Here is a 22,506-nt window from a genome sequence, read left to right as displayed (position 1 = left end):
ACCTCAACTGCACAGGTGGATTAAAATCATCATCTAGAAACAAAGCAGCAACTGAGATACTAAATAAAATCCTTTTTTCTTGTCAGACCAAGGACTGAGAATCAGAGTGGAAAAGCAGCGGTATCAGATCAGAACACTGGTTCCTCTTTTTAGCATCCTATTACAATGAAAGAAGGTGTGAGATACCTTGAAAGAGACAATTCTCAGTTGACTTTGCCCTGGCTACCGAGATACATGGATTTGTACACTGACATGAAGCCTACGTGCCCTCCAGAAGTCTTACTTACTTTTAGTGTCAGCTGTTATAATTCTGGATATATCTGTTTCACATAAGTGTCTAAGTATAATTATGAGGTAATAAGCAAACGGTAGAGAGGGTAATAAAATTGTTTTTCCCAGTTAAGTTTGAAAAGTTACCTAAGATATGATTTCTGTGTATAGAAACCTTTAACAAAGAGATTAATTCTAAATTCCAAAGGCTTTCAGTTCCAAGATACTCTGTATTACTTCCCCTGACTCTCTTCCTATTGAACTATGAAATAGCATCTGAAAGATTTTGTGCCAGAGACTATCTGTGGTACCATATAAAATTTGGCTTCTAATAAAAATAAAATAAAAGCAGTTGACATCCTTCACATATTTAAAAAAATAAATAAAACCAAAGAAACACTTCTTCAAACCAAATGTCAAAATCCTGTTTAATTAAAAAAAGGAAGTTTATACTTGGTTATGGTGTGCGTTGACATCTATCCCTTTGATTTACAAGAGTATGGACTGGAAAGAACAGATTGCTTTATTCAAGGGAAAGAAAAGAGGGAGGGGGGCCCAGTGTGACAGGAAAGAGTGTAGGCTGTATTAACTTCAGTGCTTGTTAAAACATGAAGGATTAATGGTAGAAAGGGAGGGAAGAATTGTGAATGTCTCCAGTTTAGGATCTTCAAAAATGTTTGGGGATTCTAAGAATGTCTCACCCGACCACATGAAAGCTGCACAGAGAGACGCAGCCACACGACTGCTCTAAATCCAAAACTGGTATTGCTCCACTTATACCATCAAACCGATAGAGCTGAAATGTAGCCACAAATTAAATTTATTTTTATTGAAAAAGTACTAAGTCCTTAAAAAAGAAGGGAAAGAGTATGTCAGGAAACACAGCTCCTTCTTAGCTGAGTTTACAGGGTAGGTAAGTCTGACATCTAACCTCAGTGCTGACATCTGAGCATTGCAGCAGAATAAGAGCGCTCTGCCCAAGTCTGCAGAAAGGCAACATCCAGCCTCGTGCCTGCCTTTTTCAGCAGGGCAGAAAGCTGAGCCTTTTACTTTCATCTCTGTAACTGCAGGTTCAGCCTGAGTAACTACAAGAATAAAATAATCAGAACAAAGTCCTCAATCTCCCTTACCAAAAGGAAGTCTGCACTTCAGCTCTTTTGGAAAGTGTATTTGCTAACACTGTTCATTCAGTGGTGTTGCAATGACTCAGAAAAGTAGTGAGACTGTTTGCTGTATTGAAAAAGCAGATAAACATGATGCTTTTCAAATATGATAGGGGGAGATTCTGCCCGTGTTTATCCATGACTGCAACAACAAATCAGTTTGATAATCCTCAATTACTACATATACATGCAATCCTAAGAATACAGTCTTTGCTGAATATATTTTATTAGAGCAAGGATTAAAGAATTAAAGCCTGGAGAAATAAGGAGCACATGAAATTGGAGTGTTCCCTCCCCCCCACCCCCCCCAACTGATTACATGCTAAGTACTCAGTTTGTCTGTTTTCTCTGACTAGGACCTGGCTGCTTATCAAATTGCAGGGTCAAATCCTTAATGTCTGTATGCACGTGCATTAAATGGAGAGGAAATCACTTCCTTGGCTTGCCTGTTTTATTTAGGCCAAGATACTCTGACTGTTATACAACAGCACTCTTAATTATTTTGATGAGATTATTCACAAGTCTTAAGTGAAGGGTCTGAGATTGCTTTGTTACAATGGGTTTGTAACAAATTTCTTTCAAAGGTATCTCAGTCTGGTTAAGGCCTCTAGGATCTAACACATAATAGCATTACATGAACATTTTTCTTGGCACACAGGTCTGAAATGCCACTTGGTAAGAAGCAGTTCTTACTCTGAAGAAGGTTCAGTTGTTTTCTGCAAATACGTGTCTGGTGGCAGAATTTTCCTATCACCTAAAAGAGATCCTTTAGAAATAAGTCATCATGTACATGAGACAAACAACAGAAGTTGTCTGGTGTGTTTAAGTTTCTACTGACACTTTTGATTGTAGTGATTGGTGTTTTCACACAGTGGGAAATTCCAAGAGATTTTAAATATAAAAATCTTTGGTGAATTGCAGCTTGAGTGATTTTCTAGTGATGAAACTTCCTTAGCGTTGTGCTCACATTTACTGTTATTCGCTTTGACTTCTATTTGAAAAAACATCTCAAACACAAAAGGTGTCCATCCACTCCCCAGCTGGTTGGTGACACAACATATTTATTTAGCTGCTGCAAGTGCTCTGGAAAATCCCATTGCCTGCCTTTCTCATTGTCTTCAGGCACCTAACCACATTTGTAAATCTGGATCATAATCATTGGAACATAAATCAATGTCTTAACAGTTTCTGTCTGTCAGCGGCCAAAATTCAGATTCACCAACAATCAATTCCCAACTATATTTCATTGCTAATTCAGGGCAAGATATAAGTCTTTTATTTTCTACTTGTATGCTCTGCTATGGAGAAAGTACACAGTTTTCCTTTCAACAGTAATGTCAGGTTACTATTGTCAGACATCCTTTTTTTTTTTTTTTAATCAGCAAAGGACTTATTGGACTGGACTTTGAATATTAAAGGACTATTTATAACACAGATAGCTACCCTGAAGAAAAAATCTCAACCAAAGCATGAACTCCATCTTTCTCTAGTAATGACCACCCTCCCATGGAAGTGGCAATGCAAGCTGCACATTAGCTCAGTTGGGTTTGGATTTCATCTGGTTCAGAAGATCAGTAAAATAAGTTACAATGAACTGTCTGCAGTAATTCATAAGGGGACAATAACTGAAGTCAAACAAAACATTTTACATTTGACTTTTCAACTCCATTGAAATGCTTAATTCTCCATTCCACCCAGACTCTAAAGAAGTATGCTTAAGGACATGGTTTTTGCACAATTTTATGGATGGTTCAACTAAGACTCCAGCAACAACTGTAGCAAATATCCCTAATGCTATGCACTGTCTTGAAAACTATACCCTATGTACAGCCTGATGTGTATATATTAAATCTATTGTAAGTACATGCTGATAATATAATAAAGAATGAAAACTGATGCTTTCCAGATCCCTTTTCATTCTCTTTAGCACTCCTATCGGCAAGCAGGGCAGAGATTGCAGTGTTCAGTGCCAGATGGTTCTGAAAAAGGCAGTGTGTTAAGTATAGGACAAGTTTTCAAAAGCCTTCTCCATCTGTGTGGCCTTAAAGCGCAGATTGCATTTCCACGCATTATTATTCATGTGTGTGGATGGCAGAATAGAGATGATAAGAAAAGAGTCCATGGTGGAAAAAAAAAAATAAAAATAAATAAAATAAAAGGAAGAGTTTAGTTTAGCCTATTTTGGTTGATATTCATTATCTTATCCTAGTGGTTTTAGAGTGGAACTGTATTTTAAGCACTGCAAAATGAATGAGAGGGCTTGAAAAACACATACACAAAATAGCACACAAACCAAAACCTCCAAAGTGTTGCAGCTAGGCAACTCCAGGCAAAAGTATCTGCAAAGCTGAAGTGACTTCTACCTTGCAAATGCCTGCAGAACTTGGCTGGGAAGGACAAGTTCAGGAGTTCTGGTCACTTTTTCTGAGTTACTTCTGAATACTCTCTAATATAAAACACAGATATACCCTTGGCAGCTCAGCCCCCTGCTCACAAGGTGTCCCAGCCACCAGGCTAAAGACTCCAGCTTCTTGCAGCTCCACGCTTCCTTTCCCCAGAGTCTGGTTTGTGTTGGGACCGCAGCTTGGCTGCAGCAGCAAGCTTGAGGATGCCAGCCCAGGGTACTCCCCATCTTGCACTATGCAAAAGCAGAAGAGAACCCCCAGAGAGTGAAGTATGGGCTAGGATTGCCTGGCATCCTGTTGCCCTACAGGGGCAGAATGTACCAGGATGTCCATTTCCAGAAATTTCTGGCCAAAAAAAAAAAAAAAGAGGTACCACTGGATAAATACCAGTTATTCCTATGGTTTCCTATTAGCATCATCTCAGCGATATAGATGGCCTAAGTAGGTTAGGTTCAGCCCTATATTGGCAGTGTTTTGCCTAAGCAACACTTTATTTGCTCATATAGCTTGTTCAAGTCTGCCCCTGTGCCTAACTCTCAGGATGGATAAAGAGACTTTAAGCATCTTTCAACATTATTTTTTATTAAAATCAATATAAACTGACACAAAACACTTTGAAGGCAATGGAAGGGTTCCTTCCCTTCAGTCTTCATGTGGACCAGATTGCATCCTAAGCCACTGACCTCTTGTACAACTGTAGCAAAGAAAACTGCTCTCGATGTCTGCCAGCTCATCCTTTAATGTATTCTGGACTCTCCTCCTCACAGAGAAAGCAAAACAGATGATCACTTGATGGCAAGTTCTGGAAATATCAGAGTTGGGCTTTACAGAGCACACAGAAGTACCAAACTCCAGACTCGGAGAATAGGAATAGAAATGAGTTATTCTTGAGCTGTGATGGTAGCTTGGTTGTTTCTACGGCAGCAGTTCCCCAAACCACGCATGCGATCAAACTACACGAAACCAGAGATGGCTTAGAAGCCAGTACAAATGCTGCAAGAACACTAACCTACAACTCATCCTGTGAAGCTGAGCATCACAGTCACAGCTACTTACAGGAGAGCTGCAAATTAATCTCAAATTGCAAATAAATCTTAAGGGCAGCACTCAGTCCGCCCACCCTCTTCACCCCCAGCAAATGCACAGGCCGCGAATACCCAGACACAGTCAGAAGACTGAACACACCACACCAAGAAAACTTCAGGGCCCCAGCTGAAGGAAGAACTTCTCTATATACTTAAGTCCATCTTGTGTCATGAGGATGTTTATCCATGAACTTCACTGTAGATAATTCTTCTAAGTCCCTTGTGACTTCAGTGACTCTAAAGCCCACTCAGAGACAAGCACACTGGTAAGTGCTTTCCTAAACAGCTTTTCTTCATTAGGGACTTCAGAGAGCCAGTGACATCCTTTCAGGAGGAAGAAAAGAGGCTCTCACATTCATCTGATCCCTGTAAGATTTTGTAAAATTAGAGACAGTCAAGGCCCAGCTGACTTCTGCACAACGTCAGAGTTACAGGGAGGGGAAAGGGAACGTGAAACATCAGAGACAGAATCATTCAGTTGCCAAGGGTGGAAGGCACCTCTGGAAATTGTCTGGTCCAAGCCCTTGTCCAGAGCAGGGTCACCTAGTTCAGGCTGCTCAGGACTGCATCCACTCCGGCTGTAATTCCCACCATGGATGGAGACCCCAGGACATCTGCAGGCAACCTGTGCTGGTGCTCAGTCACTCTCACAGTGAAGGATTTTTTTCTTATGTTTAAAAACAATTTCCTGCATTTTGAATTGCACCTGCTGCCTCTTGTCCTATCACTGGCACTGAGGAGAGCCTGGCTCCATCCTCTTTACTCACTCACTAGACACATTGATGAGATACTCCCAAGCTTTCTTTTCTCCAGGCCAACAGTCCCAGCTCTCTCAGCCTCTCCTCATATAAGAGATGCTCCAGTCCCTTTATCATTTTTGTGGTCCTTTGCTGGACTTGCTCCAGTTTGTCCATGTCCCTCTTGCACTGGGGAGCCCAAAACCAAACAAATCTGGACCCCTCTCACTTCTCAAAGATACTACAAGTCTTTGCCTGAGTGGAGCTTTGCCCGACCACTTTTTTTCCAGCTTAAGGCTATGAGGTAAGTTCAGTGGGAAGTCCTAAGGGAGCAAAAGGACAACAGTAAATCTTATTTTACTTGTTCTTAAGCAATTGGCATTTTGTACTCTGCAGTCTATGTCACTTGGGCAAACTTCTATCAGTTCATTGTCAAAATAATTACAGTAATCTTTTCTTATCTTTTTGATTTAATTGTAGCTTCTACTGAAGACTGACAGGCTATTATATTTGCCCAAATCCATCACTTTCACTGATGTATCATTTATAAGTAGTGTCACTGCATAATTGGAAATAATTGAAAATTAATTAAACATTGCACATAGATATGAGGATTGAGACTGAGAGGCACAGATAAACAGCTATCTAGTGGAAATGCAGAAGACACCATAGGCAAGTCAACGTTTAAGAACAAGGGTGAGAACAGTTGCTTCTGCACTGTTCCTGTCTCCTACAGTAAATTCCTGTACCAATTCTGATTACGAGTAGCTTGGCTCTGCACCAAGCAGAGCATTAGGGAGAAGCTAAGGCCGTGTAGGAATACAAGACTATGTCCCATTATACACCCAATTTGTAATCCCCCTTTCGCCAAACACACCTTAGTTTCATGAAATTTCACATCCCACTTTCCTCACCTGCGAGGTCCCACTATTTGGTTGACCCATACAACAAACCACGAAATTTTCACAAAACACTTCACAAAGGCACTTGTTTCTAAGAAAGGCTCATTTTTTACAATTGCCATTATAGTGACAGCAAATGTAGCATCATTATGCAGAGCAGTGCTCATACAGTAAGAATTACCAAGTGGGCTGACAGAGACTCCCCTTTTTGCTGGTTTCCAGAAGACTCTGCCCCATGTGAAAAGTCTTCCAAGGATAATATCGGTATCGCAGCCAGTCAGCACGTGCTTCTACTTTCCCTTTGTGGGAAGCATGGAGTGTTAATCATCATTAAATCGATGTTGCCTGTATACAAAAGTTCTTTTCAGGGAACTACTTGTCAGTAACCCAGCCGTGGGGGCAGAGGGCGGAAAACTGTTGATTTTAGACCTAAGGCAGAGGACAGTTGTATCCCAGGCTGTAATGACAGATTCCTTGGTTTGTGGAGCCTTTCACAGCACTTTAAAAGAGTAGCTGTTTTATATTTTGTGCCAGCTAACACAGAAAGAGGCTTCACTCCTCACATAGAGCTCCCACAGAGACAAAAATCATGAGGTGAAATAATTTTCTTGAATTTGGACCAAATGTACTCTTCTTTGCAAGTAGCTTGCACTGAGAACAGTTAGAGAACCCAAACAGAAAAGTCATGTCTATGGCTGTTTATCTATCATTTGCAGTGCAGCTAGGGAATTGCATGGTATTTTATATCCTTTATGGAAAAAATTCTGTGGAAGGATCCCTGTTACTTAGTGATTTCACATCTGATCCCACATTTCTTGTGCACCCCAAACTCATTCAGCACTGGGAGTTTCAGGTACACATAAAATGTAATGTTCGCATCAACAAAGGAAAGTTATGTTCTTTTTTCTCTTCCTTTCTCAAAATATTTTACACCAGGTCATGTTAAAATGTAACCATATCAACAACTACTAAACTATAAAACACCCTCAGGAACAATTGCAGGATTTGGTGATTTTTCTTCCTGCCATTTTGGGATAGTATGACAAATTTGCATTTTTTATCAACAGACTTTTTCAAAATTTTCAGTTGAACGAATAATGTCATGTGTTTGTGAGTATCAATAATCTAAGCCATCTGCAAAGGAATGGTTTTGCAAAGGCATCTCTTTCAGGACACTGTGGATTTTGTCACTGCTTGAGGTTTTGGCAAACCATCAATATCACTATAATTTTCTCTTATGAAATATAGTTTTTGACTGAGATCTTTTTTTTTTTTTTTCCTTAGCTAGCTAAAGTTTAAAAATACTGCATGTCTAACTCTGCAAATTCAAAACTTAGGTTTTCTGCAAATGGCATCATATTTGAATATTGTATATTAGATGCCAGTAATTCAGAAAGGTACAATGCAAGTTATCAGTGAAATAGAGAGACTTTTTAAAAAAAGAATGCCTGCCGTATCAAGAGAGGCCAACACTCTTGATATTCGTGTCTTGTATTTGTCTCTTGCATTTAGTCTGAAAGGAAGAATGTGTGAAATTGAAGAAGAGAAATAGCATATTTAAGGACAGATACATTACAAATCACTACTTTAAAATATACAAAAAGCATAACACTAGCTAGTTAGTGCTAGTAGTGACAGCATATCATTTAAATGTATGACACTCTACCCCCTCCAAAAAAGGCTTAGAAGCAGGATCCACCTAAAATTTTCTATCCAAAAAAAGAGGAAATATTTCACTTCCTAATTATTTGATTCATAACTGAAATCTTCGTTTCAAACGAGGATGATCTATGGTAAGCACTGCTCTAAGCAAAGGAGCATTCTGTTGCCAGCAGACTTTGTATGTGTAAATACAGTCCTCGAGTAATTCAGAATGTTAATTACTAATAGGGAAACTGCACCCACCTTTTGTATGAGCAGTCATTTCACAGACTGATGGGATATGGCATACAATTATGTTGTTATAATGCACACACTGGCTTTGATGGGAGTGTTGCTTTTCAGGGTTCTGCGCAAGGTAACAATAGATCAAAGTCGTCATGGAAAAAACAGCTTTGCTAAGGGTTAGGAAAGATAAAGGTGAGTACAAGGGAAGGCGCACAACTCCGTGGATTCAATTCGCATCCCTTCTATTTAAATACTGATGCTTAGCTTCTCTCCAAAAAAGGTTTCCTTCTCCCACTCCTACTGTGAAAAATACTAAGCTTTGGTTTTGTGTGGAAACAAAGTCAGTTTTAAGAGAGATTAGTATTAAAAGGCTATGTGGAAAATACGGCATGCTTTTTCTTGAGCTGCACATGCCAGCTGATACCCCATTAACAGCTGTAGCGTTTCAGCAATAAAGCAGGACTCGGGGCTCACCTGGGGCATTTCGTGCTGGCGATCTCAGGACTGGATAAGACGGTGGCACCCAAGACAGAACATACATTTCCAGCTTCTTTTCTGTCCTCCACCAGTGATGTCTGTGAGTGCAGTAGTATTTGGGAGACAGGAGACTGTCTCTTGTATATTTAGTCCTGTTTGGCTCCTCTACAGAGAGGCTGAAGGCAGCTCTCTTCTCTCACCTGAGAGCATGAAAAGCGTTTTCCAAAGACTACATTCATCCTTTGGTTGTGTGGGTGTAACTTCTACTGACTCACACACAATATCTCTACAAGTACTGGAACAGCAATCTCAGGCCAAACAATAGTTATTTTTAATCACCAAAGGCTAGAAGTGGTGTAAACTCCAATAACCCGAAAAAGGAGGAAGAATCTAAAACAAAAGTCTAAAAGGACAAACGTGGGCTCTTGTTTACTGAAATCCTCACAGCACAAACTCTGCTCTGCACTCCTGTGTTCCAGTCTGGACAAACACAACAGGACAGAGAAAAAAAATAAAATAAGAACAAATATTTCTTGTTCTTATTTTTATTCTTTAAAGTAAGAATAAATATATCCTTCTATTGCTAGCTCTAGTTGAAACTGTTCTCCCCAACAGGACAGTTAGAAATTTCCCAAAATTTAAATGCAAAATGGTGCACCTATTCATCTGCATGAATTATTACAATGTGCTGATGACCATAGACACGAGTGTAACAGCAACAATGTGTTTTGCAGAACAGGCAGAGAAGAGTTCTACAAAAGTCATCCTACCAACGGTGCAAGGCAAGAAATGAAACAGGAATGAAAACAAAACAACTTCTGTATCTATGAAGAAGCTTGATTTTCCACTCTTTTGGTATTTGTTACAGAAATTCTCCACCAAATTTGGATCCCTGGGCCCTGGAGCACTACCAGTATGAGAGCTGTCCCAGCATCTTCACAGGCAGACATTCAGAGGTCCACTTACCAGAGAACCGCTACAAAACCAGGCAGAATTCACTTCACATTTAGGATCATAGAATCACAGGATAATTCAGCTTGAAAAAATCTCAGGAAATCTCTAGTCCAACATCCTGCACAAAGCTGTGAGATTAGACCAACTTGCTCTGGGTTTCATCCAGCCCTGAAGAGACAACAATGGAGGCTGCACAACCTCTCTGGACAACCTGCTTCAATGCTTGACTGTCCTCATGGGGAAAAAGTTTTTCCTTACATGCAATCTGAACCTCTCTTCTTCCATTGTTTCTTGTTCTCCTACTGTGCACCAAGTTTCAGTGATAATTCATGAAACCCGCTTCTCCTCTGTAAATGTTTGTTGATGAAAAAGCCTTTTCCAAAGTAGTGTCTTTCCAAAGGCATCTAAATCCCACATGAAACTTAGGTAGCAGGAACAAAATGAGTAAATCTTTGTGGAAAAACACCGATATAATTATCACCAAAAATGCTTTAGTTTTAAATATTCCAAGCATACCCTCTTAACAATTATATTTGTTGTAATACTTTCATAATTTTAAAGTTGTGGAGGGACTGACCTCTGGCTTGGCCTCCACAGAGAAGGAAACTCAAGGACTAGAAGAAAAGGAGGATATTAGTCATACATGCTGTTACCTCAGCCTGCTCCACACACAAGCTTCGTGGATTTGGGCACTCAGCACCTTTAGGAGGCAGGCTGCTGGAGCAAAAAGCACATCTGAAGGAATTTATGTTGATTTTGAAAGAGCAGACAACAACAAAGGAACCAAATCAGGAAAAAAAAGGCAACTCTGGCCAACATCAGCCACTAAATACAGCCCTTCACTTACCTCAGTGCATCTAATTCTAAGATACACATTTCTGACTCCATCCATTCAGTTGAAAAGGGAAAGACCACACCAGCATAAGCAATGAAGAGTGGTCAAACACATAACTTAATGACAGTGTATAGAAGCCACTACAAAAAAGCCAGGGGAGAATGAAACATTTTGTGGTGCGGTTGCGTGGCTGATTTCTGTACCCAATCCACCAATATTTTCCAAGCATGGACAGCTTTTCTTGAAATTAAAATAGAAAACACAAGTCCCATATCCCACAAAAAAAAAAAAAAAAAAAAAAAAAAAACCTGACAGTTTAGTAATGAGGTGGAACCAACCAAGTAAATCTGACTGCATGGCATTTTAGGAAAAGGACAGAAATAGCTGCAGCTATTAAAAGTGATATACTGCTGAAATCTTTTTGTGATTATGCTAAAAGTCGATCTGACTCCTTGAGAGAGCTCTTAAATGGTTACTGCTTCCTTAAATGAAAGCTACTTCACATATGCTCTCCTTAAAAATACGCTGAATGGAGTTACTTCTAAGTGTCAGCTTTGTACTTCTCACTGCACTTTAGAGACATTTGTAAAAGTCATAGCTGAGAAAGAGGGAATTAATATATCAGGAAATAATCTAAAATAAATCAAAACTATGTAGTCTTTTATTCTTTTTCTTGTCGCTTTCAACATTACAGTGGTTGTAAGAAAGCAGAGCTCATTAACCTTTCCAAATACAATGCAAAGTCCTCCAAATGAAAAAGTAAGATTCAAATTGGTTTATTTGCATGACACTAATATCTACAGCTGCACTGCTCTACCACTCCTTTTACGAAGTGATGGATGTTTGAAGCTGAGATCCAGATACCTCATCCAACTTTAATAACCCCTCTTCAGCTCCAGAAGAAAGGAAATGGTTTGTAACACCTTAAAGTCCCCTAGAACCACTGATTATTTCTTTCTCTTTTGTCTTCCATCCCTGCAGACCAGCTCTAACCCAAAAGCTAGCAAATCTGGTATAACAGCAGTGCTGTACCCATGCTTATAGGCCCTGCCAAGAGGGAGAGTATAATAGCTTAAACTTCAGCTAGTCAGCTTAGGGCAAAGACATATGGAGTTCTCACTTGCCTCACTCCACCAGAGATGTTGATGCAAACTTTTAGATACTTCTTTAAGACAGTTTGGCTTAGAAAGCTTAGATCAGCCTCCCAAGAAACTGGAGCAACATCATGGGCAGAGATGACCAGTAGTACATAAACAAGGAGCACTGTACTACAAATAATCCCCATAATTAATGGGTAATGTAAATTTTTATTTTATTTTATTTTTAGTGAAAAAACACAAAAGGGACATGTAAGCACTTATTAAGAGAGTAAGTTCTTCCATCAATCAATAATACAGGAACAATCATACCCCAGGCCAGCCCCGTGCATTGCATAGATCGATATAGGATTGAGCACATGTTGAGTCATATCATCAATAACCCTGCCATATTATTTTCGTCACCCTCATCAAAATGCAGACCAACAGTAGCTGAGAGAAGCAGTGTGAACTACTGCTTAAAATTCTCCCACCAAACGGAGGGAGAGTCAATGTGATTTCCATGTCTTTGCTGGAATTCATTCCCTCTCTGGATACTGCCAAACCAACCCAACCAGGCATGACTCATCCACAGGGTTTCATAAAGTGCTTCTCAAAGGGTTGGTTTTTGCTTTTGGAATGCACTGCATTACACCAAGAGTTTGTGATGCTCCAGCGTGCGGGAAGAGGACATCCCTGACTTTTCCCTACAAGGAAATTCCCAGTCTGCACTCTGCAGCATTAATGACATGCTCAATTTATTCCTCACTACCTAGGGAAAGCATCGAGCATTCATTCCTTTGGCAAATGATATCACCCTTCTACTTTGATTATGCTTCCGAGACAATATTTTTCTGCTTGCATAGGAAAACAAATGAACAAATTGCCCAATCCCTCACTCTTCCTTGCTTTCCCATTTCTAACCTTGTGGTAAAGAGATGTATGATGAGCTAGAGAGGAAAAAATCTGTGGGACTCCCAGCTAAAATACTGGCAGCACATCACTGGGTAAAGTAGAAATATAAAAAGCTGAAAAAGGGCAAAAATAAAATGAGTAGAAGAAAAGAAATATTCCACAAGATGAGAGAGTAGAAACCAATAGGACTGTTTTGTTTAGAAAGGATTTGATAGATCATATGACAATTTACATGAATTAATGAGTAAGATAAACAAGTCCAGTTGGCTGATAGTAACTTTTTCCCTTAATACATACTAACTAGAATTGAAGCCAGTATGTGTGGCACAGCATATTGTAGCACTACAAAATTTACTACCACCTACGCAGCATTAATGAGCACGATATTACTTCAAATTGGGCAAGAATTTTGTAACAGTAACATCATTATTGACAACAGCTAAGATAAACATTCAGAGAATACATCATCCCTCACATTTAATGACTGAAATCAATCATTTTGCTGATTGGAGTTAGGAAAAAAAACCTATCATCATCAATAGATTTTTGTATCATTGCCTGCCATGGCTGATAGACAGCTTCAGTAGAAGCCTGTACGTTCTGTCAACTTTCAATGAAGGCACTAGAAAAGCCTGTTGGTCTGATTATGACATTTTCAATAATCCTATGTAGGACTACAGTAAGTCACAAAGAGTTAAAGAAAATGAAGACATTCCTTGGTAATCAACTCATTTAAATCTCTGTAATATCCCAGGAAACACAGAAAGAACATTATGGTTCCTAGATTCAAGGATTCACTAAATGTGCACAAGGAAGTAAAATTACCTAAATTTATATCTGCTGAAGTTCACCCAACTCTTTAACTGCTCAGAGATGATTCACATATCTTTTCCTATTGATGTTACCAGAACTCGTGTGGTAGAATTTCTTAGACCTTTTTGAGAAATCGCTTCATAAACCTTTTTATTGATTTGGCTTCACAGAAGGGGTGAAGTTCCTCAACATGTCACATCTGAAATGACTTTCTACTTGTTTGTATCTCACTCTGAGCCTAAGAACTGAAAGGCAAAGATTAGTCACATTCACAAAGTGTTTATTCAGACCAATTTTTTATAGAAACTCTTTGGAAAAGAAACCAGAGATCTATTGTGAAAAATGTGCTAAACATAATGTGTGTTTGTCATACCTGTGCAACCTAGCTGTAACAATAATGTGTATGTTCATCACAGCTGCTGGGCTGGACTGTTAAAAGGTCATGTATTGCTGAAGAAAAATTGGGCAGGTCTCACAGAAGACCTGGAGAAATGACTGAATCAATGGAATGTTTCTCTTGCAAAATAGTAATATAAATGATATGGGGCTAACTAATGATACAGTTGGTTTCCACTAACTAACAGAATAACTGAATAACTTTGGGCTAAGGTTTTTTTTTTTAATTTTCCATCTGAGTCAGTTAGCACAAAGCCTTTGTTCAAGAGACCGACACTCAATGCATTTTGCTTCCCCATTTAATCTCATGTAGGTATTCCCATCCATACGGAGATCCAGAAGATATTCCACGTGTCAGAAGCCTGATAATGGTAATTCAAACATGGTTCCAGCTCCTAACGAACTCATGAAGCAAATTAGCTAAGGAGAGTTTGACCAAGAAAAGAAATATTTCCCACGAACACAAGAACTGATTTCATTACACTGAAATATGATTAGTCCAGGATGCATGGTGCCATCTGTGCCACATGTGTAGAAAGCACAGTGCCACGTGTCTCAAAATTCACATGCTTTACAGTTCTCATGCTAAAAAGCAGGACACAACTTAATGGGGAAATTACACAGAAGTCCAACAAATCCAAATCTCCAGCTATCACTTTGCCCTACATGTGCTTTTCTAATAGAGAGTATAGCTTGTCTCAGTATCTCAGTTCAATTTAGTGAGCCATACCTCCCCTTGTTTAAGCGTACCAGCTTTTAAAACTAGATAGAATTTTTAATTAACAGAACACATTGTTATGTCTGTAGTCAATCTCTCCTTTGTGTAGTCAGTAGGGCTGCCCTGAATCTGGTTATTAACTTGCAAAATTAATCTAGTTCAAGGATTATTCTTCCCAAAACAGCAATGGGCAATCTTTTCTCTTGAATATTTTGTTTAAAACAGTAAGCTGCATGTACATCCTAGAAAAATTTAAGGATGGGATCCGAGCTAAGATCTTAAGCAGTCTGAAAGAACACATCAGTCTGCTGAATATGATATCCAGAAAAATGCAAGTTCTCATTTCAAAGGTAATACACACACACACACACACACACTTATACATATATATGTATATAAATCTGTATGGCATATTTGCTATGCAGGCCTAGACTCCTTGTGAAGTTGTTTTTCAGTATAGCAAATTAGAAAAACATGCCCAGAATTAAAGGTTACTTAATCGGGTTGAAGCAGTAACTTCAATTCCAGCAACTCCCTCCCACTATGTTACATCTGATAATGTACCCAAGTCCAAACATAAACTTAGTTCAAAAAGATGTTTGGTCCTTGAATGTAAAATGACACTTAGCTTACACAATTAGCCAGGTAATACATATCCTTCCAAGAGAAGCAATTTTTACCGCAGTATAATCTGCATTTTACTAATCTCTGATTGTTAAGTTTTACTTGCTGAAACTTTTCCATATGGTGTTTTGAATGCCACTGTCCTGTATTTAATTACCACAGAAGGATATTAATAAAGAGGCTGGAAATTTGGCCCAAGCCCTGTTCCACCATTTGGATAGCTTGATGGAGATAGAGCCAATGAGCAGAACATTTCTTTCAATATCAGGCTGTGCCACTTCACACAGAAAAGCAGTGGCAAAAGAGGTGTAAAAAGACCTAACGAAATAAAACATCCAACTATTTTTGAATTGTTTACAGACTTTCAAAACAGCATGGTCATAAAGTACCATTGAGTGAGCGGAAATACTGGTTTGCTAACCTAAAGGACAGTCAAACAGGAATTGGTGGAGTAATCCTTGTGATCGAGACAGTTTTCATCAAGCTGTAAGATGCATGCCCAGAAATGCACATTGTACTTAGGAATTTTACAGGCAAAACATGATATTGAGCAGAGCCAAGGCAACAGTAGGCAGCTTGGAGTACAGAGGATGCGAGGAAGCTAACGTGGGTGGGAAAGCATATGTTGCTGCCTGGATGAGGAAGTGGTACACCACAGTTACTTCATAAGTGCAAGGGTTTTACAAACTAAATCTCTTAGGGACTGTTTTAAATAGACAAAGAATGACACACAGTCCCTGACAGGCTTGCAGTATTGTTAAAGAGGGCTGGATGCCTTCTAAAAACACTGGACTGCCACTTGTACTTTTTCCAAAAATTCTTATTTTTAACTTCAACCTTTTCATATAAACAGTGGGCAGATGCGCCATGTAGTAAACTCTGTTTTGTCTAGCGTGAAATTAATGGCTTCCTCTATCTTACCTGACAATGGAAAACATATTCTGGTGTGGTTTTCTTGAACTTCATGTTCCATACCAAGGCTACCCCATCAGGCTCATGCGGAGCATCTTCATTATTGTTATAAGATGCAACCATCAACTCAGGGTACTAGAAAAAAAAAGGAAAAGAGAATGAAATAAGCTGGATGATGAAGAAGCTATGCAAAATCAGATGAGAGAGAAATAATCTCACACTACATATGGAGTATCTGGTTTTAATTATAACACATACTATTTAGCTACATTTTGTTTTTCTATTTTACTTGTCCCTGATGTCCTTAAAGCCCCTTGTTCTTTAACAGTTATTCTCACATACCACAAAGGTAACATTATTTTCTGTAGATAATTCTCAGAAAAGACAACTAAAAGGATATTCATAAAGGGAAAGCAAAGCAAAGAATTTGGTTAAGAGGAAAAATCTGAAGGTTTGAGCAATTTGCTTAAGCATTTCTTCAGGGACAAACCATTGTCTTAATTGATTTTGATAACAAAACCAGTATGAGTACAGCACTGGCTTGCTCTTATTCTGAAATTCACGATTCTTCAGCATCCCTGAAAACTATTCTTTCTTGTTTCACTACACACTCCTCCAATTCACTTATACATAGAATCGACTTAAAAGCTCTTCTTGAGCAAAACAAAACATTTTCCTCACAGAAGCTCAATTTTTCAAGATGCTGAGGTCATCTGGTAAAGCACAGGGTGACCTCAAATTCCACTGACTTAGTAAGACTGTTGCAAAATCAGATCCGTATTTTCTTGTACAGCCATTATCTACTGATGTATACAAGCAGATATACACCACACATATGTATTTGCTGTATATACATATACACACGTGATATCATATATGAAACATCAGTATTTCACGCTCTGTTGATGACCTTGTGTTGTTTTGAAACACAACAAACAAAACTAGTAAAAGAACAATAAGTCTGAAGTATCACTCATAGAATGCCATTGACTTGATAATAGTTACACTGGGATTCTGTCCCACACAGCCTAACCTAATCCTGCTGAAACATTTGCTAAGACAAAATCACGTTTAAACTTGGCAGAAAGGGCTTACATTATGTACACTTCACAGCCTTCTGCACAATGGGCACTTCTGCAGTATATTCTGGGCTCTTTTCAAATACTTCAAGTCTCCTTTTCAGCTCACAGCAGCAAAGAAATAACACTTTGCCCCCCAAAACAAAACGGTTACTTTCTGCTGGTACAACAGCACCCAGTTCCCTGTATTTCTGACACTCTGCACCTCTGGTAACCTCTGTCCTTCCCACTAAATAACCCATACATAGGCATGGACCTTATGGCATGTTTGGAGCACAGCACGTGGATCCTGGCAGACCAATACGCCAGCAGCCCACGCTCACAGGACCCACACCCTCTTCTTGTAAACTAGGAATGCTTTCCCTCGAAATTTCCCAATGATGCCTACAAATCATTTTCTCTGCCTTTCCCAGGTAAGTTCCTGCCAAACCATTCCCCACTTCACAGGGGAAACGTGCAGCTGGTAGATGTAGAGGAAGTGGGACAAAGGAATTGCCAGTGGTGCTACTGGGAGCTATGAATTTGGTCCACACCAGGCATTTTAGAAATTACAAAAGCCCCTTTATATCATTATCAGTGGGGTTGGACACCCTCTGATCTCAAAATCCATTTGGATGAAATAATGCACACAGCTGTAATTTTTGCCATCAGCAGCTCTTCTTTCCCACTTTGGGTACACTTCCATGGATAATAATACATCACGGAGCTGATGATTTTTCTATTCAAAGTCATCGTTCCCTATAAGACCTGAGCCAGGTTCCAGACTCATGGGTGGGAGAACCAGCAACAGCATGTGGCACCAAAGCTGCCTCTTCCCCTTTTTGGAAAAAGGGGGCTCTGACTGAGTGGTACCTAGATCCCACCAGACCCTGGCTGGTGGCACAGCTTGTAAGGGCACCCAAACCACTTGTATGGGATTTGGAGCATGCGCCAGACCAACTACCTCTTCTCCCTCCTCCAGAACTGAGGGAGAGCTGAGAGTGGTTCAATCCCACACCTGCTGGCACAACCTCTCCAGACACCTCCCCGCCAGCCTGCCCCCCACTGCTCTCACCCCATCTGGGCACCCTCTTCTCTCCCACGACGGGGTTTGCAACCACTTCAGAACAGTCAGCTTAGCTCCTTCTTTGAACCTTCTCATCCCAGCCTGGCCCCGGTCCAAGTAAACAGCGTGTGCAGAAGGCTTTTGCCAGTGCATCTCATTTTTACCAAGCAGGTTAGCTACCATCAGCGCCAGCAGCTGAGCCCACGGTTTCGAAGGAGCAGTGACCCTGGCAGGCAGAAGCGACAAGCCAGCACCAGCAGCCAGCCAGGCTGTCTGACCTGGTCTGAAGCACCACTTCACAGGCACTTTGGGGCTTGTTCATGCTCCTAGAGAGTTTAACCAAGCACGTTCAGGTGCTCACTGGCTCAAATCTTGCCGGTCTATACGTAGGTTTTGCAATCACAGTTTGTGCATCGGACTGGAAATGCAGTTTCAACTCCACGCAGATGGTGGGGTCATACCTAGCTGGGCAGGAGCACTAAGAAGCTTTCTGCTTTACAGACACAGAGCCAAGTGCAGCACCACAAATCCGTGCTGGCAATGCAACCTCGATGGTTTTCTCAATCAGCTTGCACTTAGAGCTTTCTGCTCCTCGCTGGGTGCCTGTCTGTCCTGCCACTGCAGCTGAGAACGGCGTGGGAATGCTGCTGTGTGAAAAAGCATTCAAGGCTGCTGCCTGCGAGTCGAGAGGGACACGGCAATAACCCCGAGGCTGTGGCTTTCCTGACTTTAGGCAAGCTAAGTTACCTCCTCGCAGACAAAGCAAGGTGTTCCCACGCTCTGTTTACACTCGCTCTGTTGGGCCTTTCCCTTAGATCCTTGATGAAGGATTTAGGCCATTTTCCCTTTGCTCTGCAGAAGAATCAAGGGGCTGGTGGGTCAGCTTTAATGGTATGAATGATCCCACATGTTCGGGGCCATATTTTACATGTGGCTCGGAACACAAAAACTTGTTTAATCAATGCATCAAGCTCCTTTGTTTGATTAAGCTTCTATTCGCCTCCGGGATGTTTTGCAGCGGCAGTTCTATCGCAGAAAATTGAGCAATGCGCTCTGCAGTTCCCATGATTATTCAAGCTGTCCTTTGGCAAACTGGACACTGCCGCGGCCTGCAGGGTGTGCAAGAGGAGCTGGTGGTTAGGTAAAATACCACTGCACACCTTGAAGCAGGCAGGAGAAGCCACCGCGCCTCCTCCCAGGCTGGCAGGCGGTGGCGCGGAGGAGCCCCCAGCGTGCGGGAGCCCCCATGGTGGAGAAACCCCTGTGGGGTGCCAGGGAGCTGAGTGTGAGGAGTTAACGGAGGGGAAGGCAGGAGGGGCCACCCTGGAACAAAGAGGTGGGAAGCAGAACATGCCTGTGTGCCCCAGGGGCTGAGCAATTACATTTGGCAGTGCTCTTCTGAGGCGGCTTTTTTTCTTGCTGCCCTGGGAATACAGTAAGAGCTGCCTGTAGGAAAATATCAGATAAGAATTCCATGTAATTTCCAGCCCCTGAACAAGTGAACAACCTAAGATAAGTGTTTCCTCAGGCTTATATTTGATTTCTGTGGAAATCCATATGTGCTTAAAGGCCACCCACATCACACCAGCACATACCTGTTGTTAAGCTGATATTTTGTATGAAAGCAAACAGATAAATCCTTCATTTCGCACATGGGGCATGAGCTGGATGTCACAAGCAGCCTCTCTGCACACACGGAAGAGGCTGCAGCTGGCTGTTGGGCACACAACCCCGGTCAGACTGCAAGGCCTGCACAGCACACCAGCGATGCTCACGCTCCTGTCCTCCCTCCTTCCTGCCATCTCCTTCATAAAGTCCACTGCCACCTCCCCTGAGAAGCTCCCGGGGGGATGGAAGGAGCCCAGCTGCCATTTTGAGGGGAAGGAGAGAGCAATGAATGAAGAATCACTATGCTACTCATCCTTTTCCCCAGCTCATACTTGGCCTTCAACACCCTCCTTGTCCCCAGGCATATCTAACAGGGTGCAGAAAGAGCAACTTCTTCCACAATTAGGCTGAGCAAAGCTTGCCCTTAGCTCTGTGCTAAGGACCCTGGAGTAGCGGCTCCCTGGGTTCCTCCCCAAGGAAACTATCTGCTTTGCTCCAGGCTGGCACCTAGGAACAGGCTGACAGGGATGATGCAGAGAGGATGATGGCAGCTGGAGAGAAACTGCGACCAAATGAATTTGACGTTCGGTCAAACTGTGACCCGTGGTGATGTGTGCGTACTAACACCAGCTCTCCAATGGAGTAACTAATTAACCTGATCTCTGTGCCCTGCTGATGTGGCTGTACTGGCTTTGGGAAGCTTAAGCAGCTCTCTAGCCAGTTTTAGTTTGCAATACGACAATGCTTTGTAGTGCACAGAACCTGGAAACCTTCCAGGCATGTTACTTTAGGGTGCTGCCTGGGCAGCTGCAGTCTTGTCTTTCATAGCTTGAACAGAGGACCCAGCATTTTTAGAAAGACTTTTTTTCAGCCTTTTCAAGTTGTTCATGTACTGAACAACTGTTGAAGTTGTTCAGTTGTTCATATTTTGGGTTTTAGTATATTAAAATATATATTTAGTATATTAAAATATATTTAGTATATTAACATATATTCCTCCTTATTTTTATTTTTATATATTATTATGTATATTGCTATTATCATTTACCTAATTATTTTTAATTGGTTTAATTTAAAAACTTTTGCCCTAAAAGGAATTCCATGTGCTGAAGGAGTGGAGGGAGGAGGAAAAAAGGAGAGCTTCTTAGTCTTGTTAGGTTTGTTAACCTATAGTTTTAATACAAAGTCCTGATTTTGAAGATCAAGTAACATATACAAAAGTGACAACTTCATTACTGCCCCCTACTCTTCGTTATGGAGAAACATGCATTTGCTCACTCAGTGCCCTGCTGTTAGCTAAGAAATAACATTATACTCTGCAGAATGAGTGGCAAAATTATACTGGCCATTTTTTTTTTAGGGAGAAGTTGGAAGCTATATAGAAATGTATCTCCCAGCTTCACATCTTACCTGAAGAGACCAATCCATACAGGTGACGACACGATGCTTTGACCAATGCTCATCATAGAACTGACGATTAAAGGAAAGGTTGGCTCCTGCTTGAACATCTCTGTGAATCCAAACAAAGTGACACTTTTTTGAAGAAGCAGTGTTCAAATGCTGTAAAAATCAATGCAGAAGTTTCTGGCTACTTTAATCTCTACCCAGCCTGCAGAAGTCTGCCACCTTCATTTAATTGGTTTCACTGACAGTCTTGCACAGAGCAGTGACTTTGGACCATGGAACAGATTTACATGTATTTCACAAGACCAGATTTCTTTATTTCTACTGCCTTCCTGTCTCTTTTCTGGCTGGTTCTTCTGGGACACCCTGGGACACCCCTGCCACCTTTGTCTCTCAGGACCTGGCATTCAGCACCCCCTTTTCTGAATCTTCATATCTAAGCTATAATCAGAATTCTCTCATTTTTGACTCCTGAAACCGTGAAGTTACAGCATCTCCTCCTGGCCACGGACATGGCAAATGCTTTCTGGCACCACTAGGATCTGCTGAAGCTCAAGGCAGGGAAGCATTTAGCTGGTCACAGAGGTGATGCTCTGGAATAACCACCAGTAACTTTAACATACAACACAGTTCCTGATTTGCCACGAGGCTTCAATGAATACGCAGCTGCTGAAACCTAAATACTTCCTCTTTTACTAAGAAGTTTTGCTTCTTGTACCCCCTATAAACTGCAGAATACGCAACCTGTCACCTCCAGTCTTATGTATTTAGATTGCAGACACTTTGGGACATCATCATCTTCACCCACACAGTGCATAGCATAGCAGGATCCATTACAGATCTGATGCAGTAGTATGATATAAACAACAGTAATTTGCTTTTGTAAAAATACCGTGATACAAGCACACAGATGTACACCACTGGAATGCACATCTACATATCCATGTGTACACACACATTTCTATGTTTCAGTTATTCATATTTTTCCTCAAAATTTGAAATTTAATCAAAAAAGAAACAAAAAATTAAACCATCTGAGTAACACTTTAAAGAAAAAAAAAACACACCACAACACAGTGATAAAACACAAAGCTATTTTACAAAATAATTTAGGCTGACAAAGTGACCCAGGACTTGAAGAAGAGGTTTTACCCTTTTCTTAACTATAAAAATGTTTAGTTTAGTTTCAAAATTAAGGTTT

General features: G+C 40.7%; 1 protein-coding gene across 5 annotated transcripts in view; it reads right to left on the bottom strand.

Moving 5' to 3' along the window:
• DYNC1I1 (dynein cytoplasmic 1 intermediate chain 1) overlaps positions 1 to 22,506 on the bottom strand; it is a 192,821-nt gene that overhangs the window by 59,624 nt on the left and 110,691 nt on the right. For all 5 annotated transcript variants that reach the window (XM_035545340.2, XM_035545338.1, XM_035545343.2 and 2 more), the window contains exons 10-11: positions 21,312 to 21,411; positions 16,179 to 16,304 (exon numbers count right to left, since the gene is read on the bottom strand). In XM_035545340.2, coding sequence (XP_035401233.1) covers positions 16,179 to 16,304; positions 21,312 to 21,411 — 226 coding nt within the window. The remainder of the gene's footprint in view (positions 1 to 16,178; positions 16,305 to 21,311; positions 21,412 to 22,506) is intronic.

Source organism: Cygnus atratus, chromosome 2 (assembly GCF_013377495.2).
Source record: "Cygnus atratus isolate AKBS03 ecotype Queensland, Australia chromosome 2, CAtr_DNAZoo_HiC_assembly, whole genome shotgun sequence".
In the NCBI taxonomy this organism is placed as follows: Eukaryota; Metazoa; Chordata; class Aves; order Anseriformes; family Anatidae; genus Cygnus; species Cygnus atratus.
Note: the sequence above shows the minus strand (reverse complement) of the source record. Positions and strands in the feature narration are given on the sequence as shown.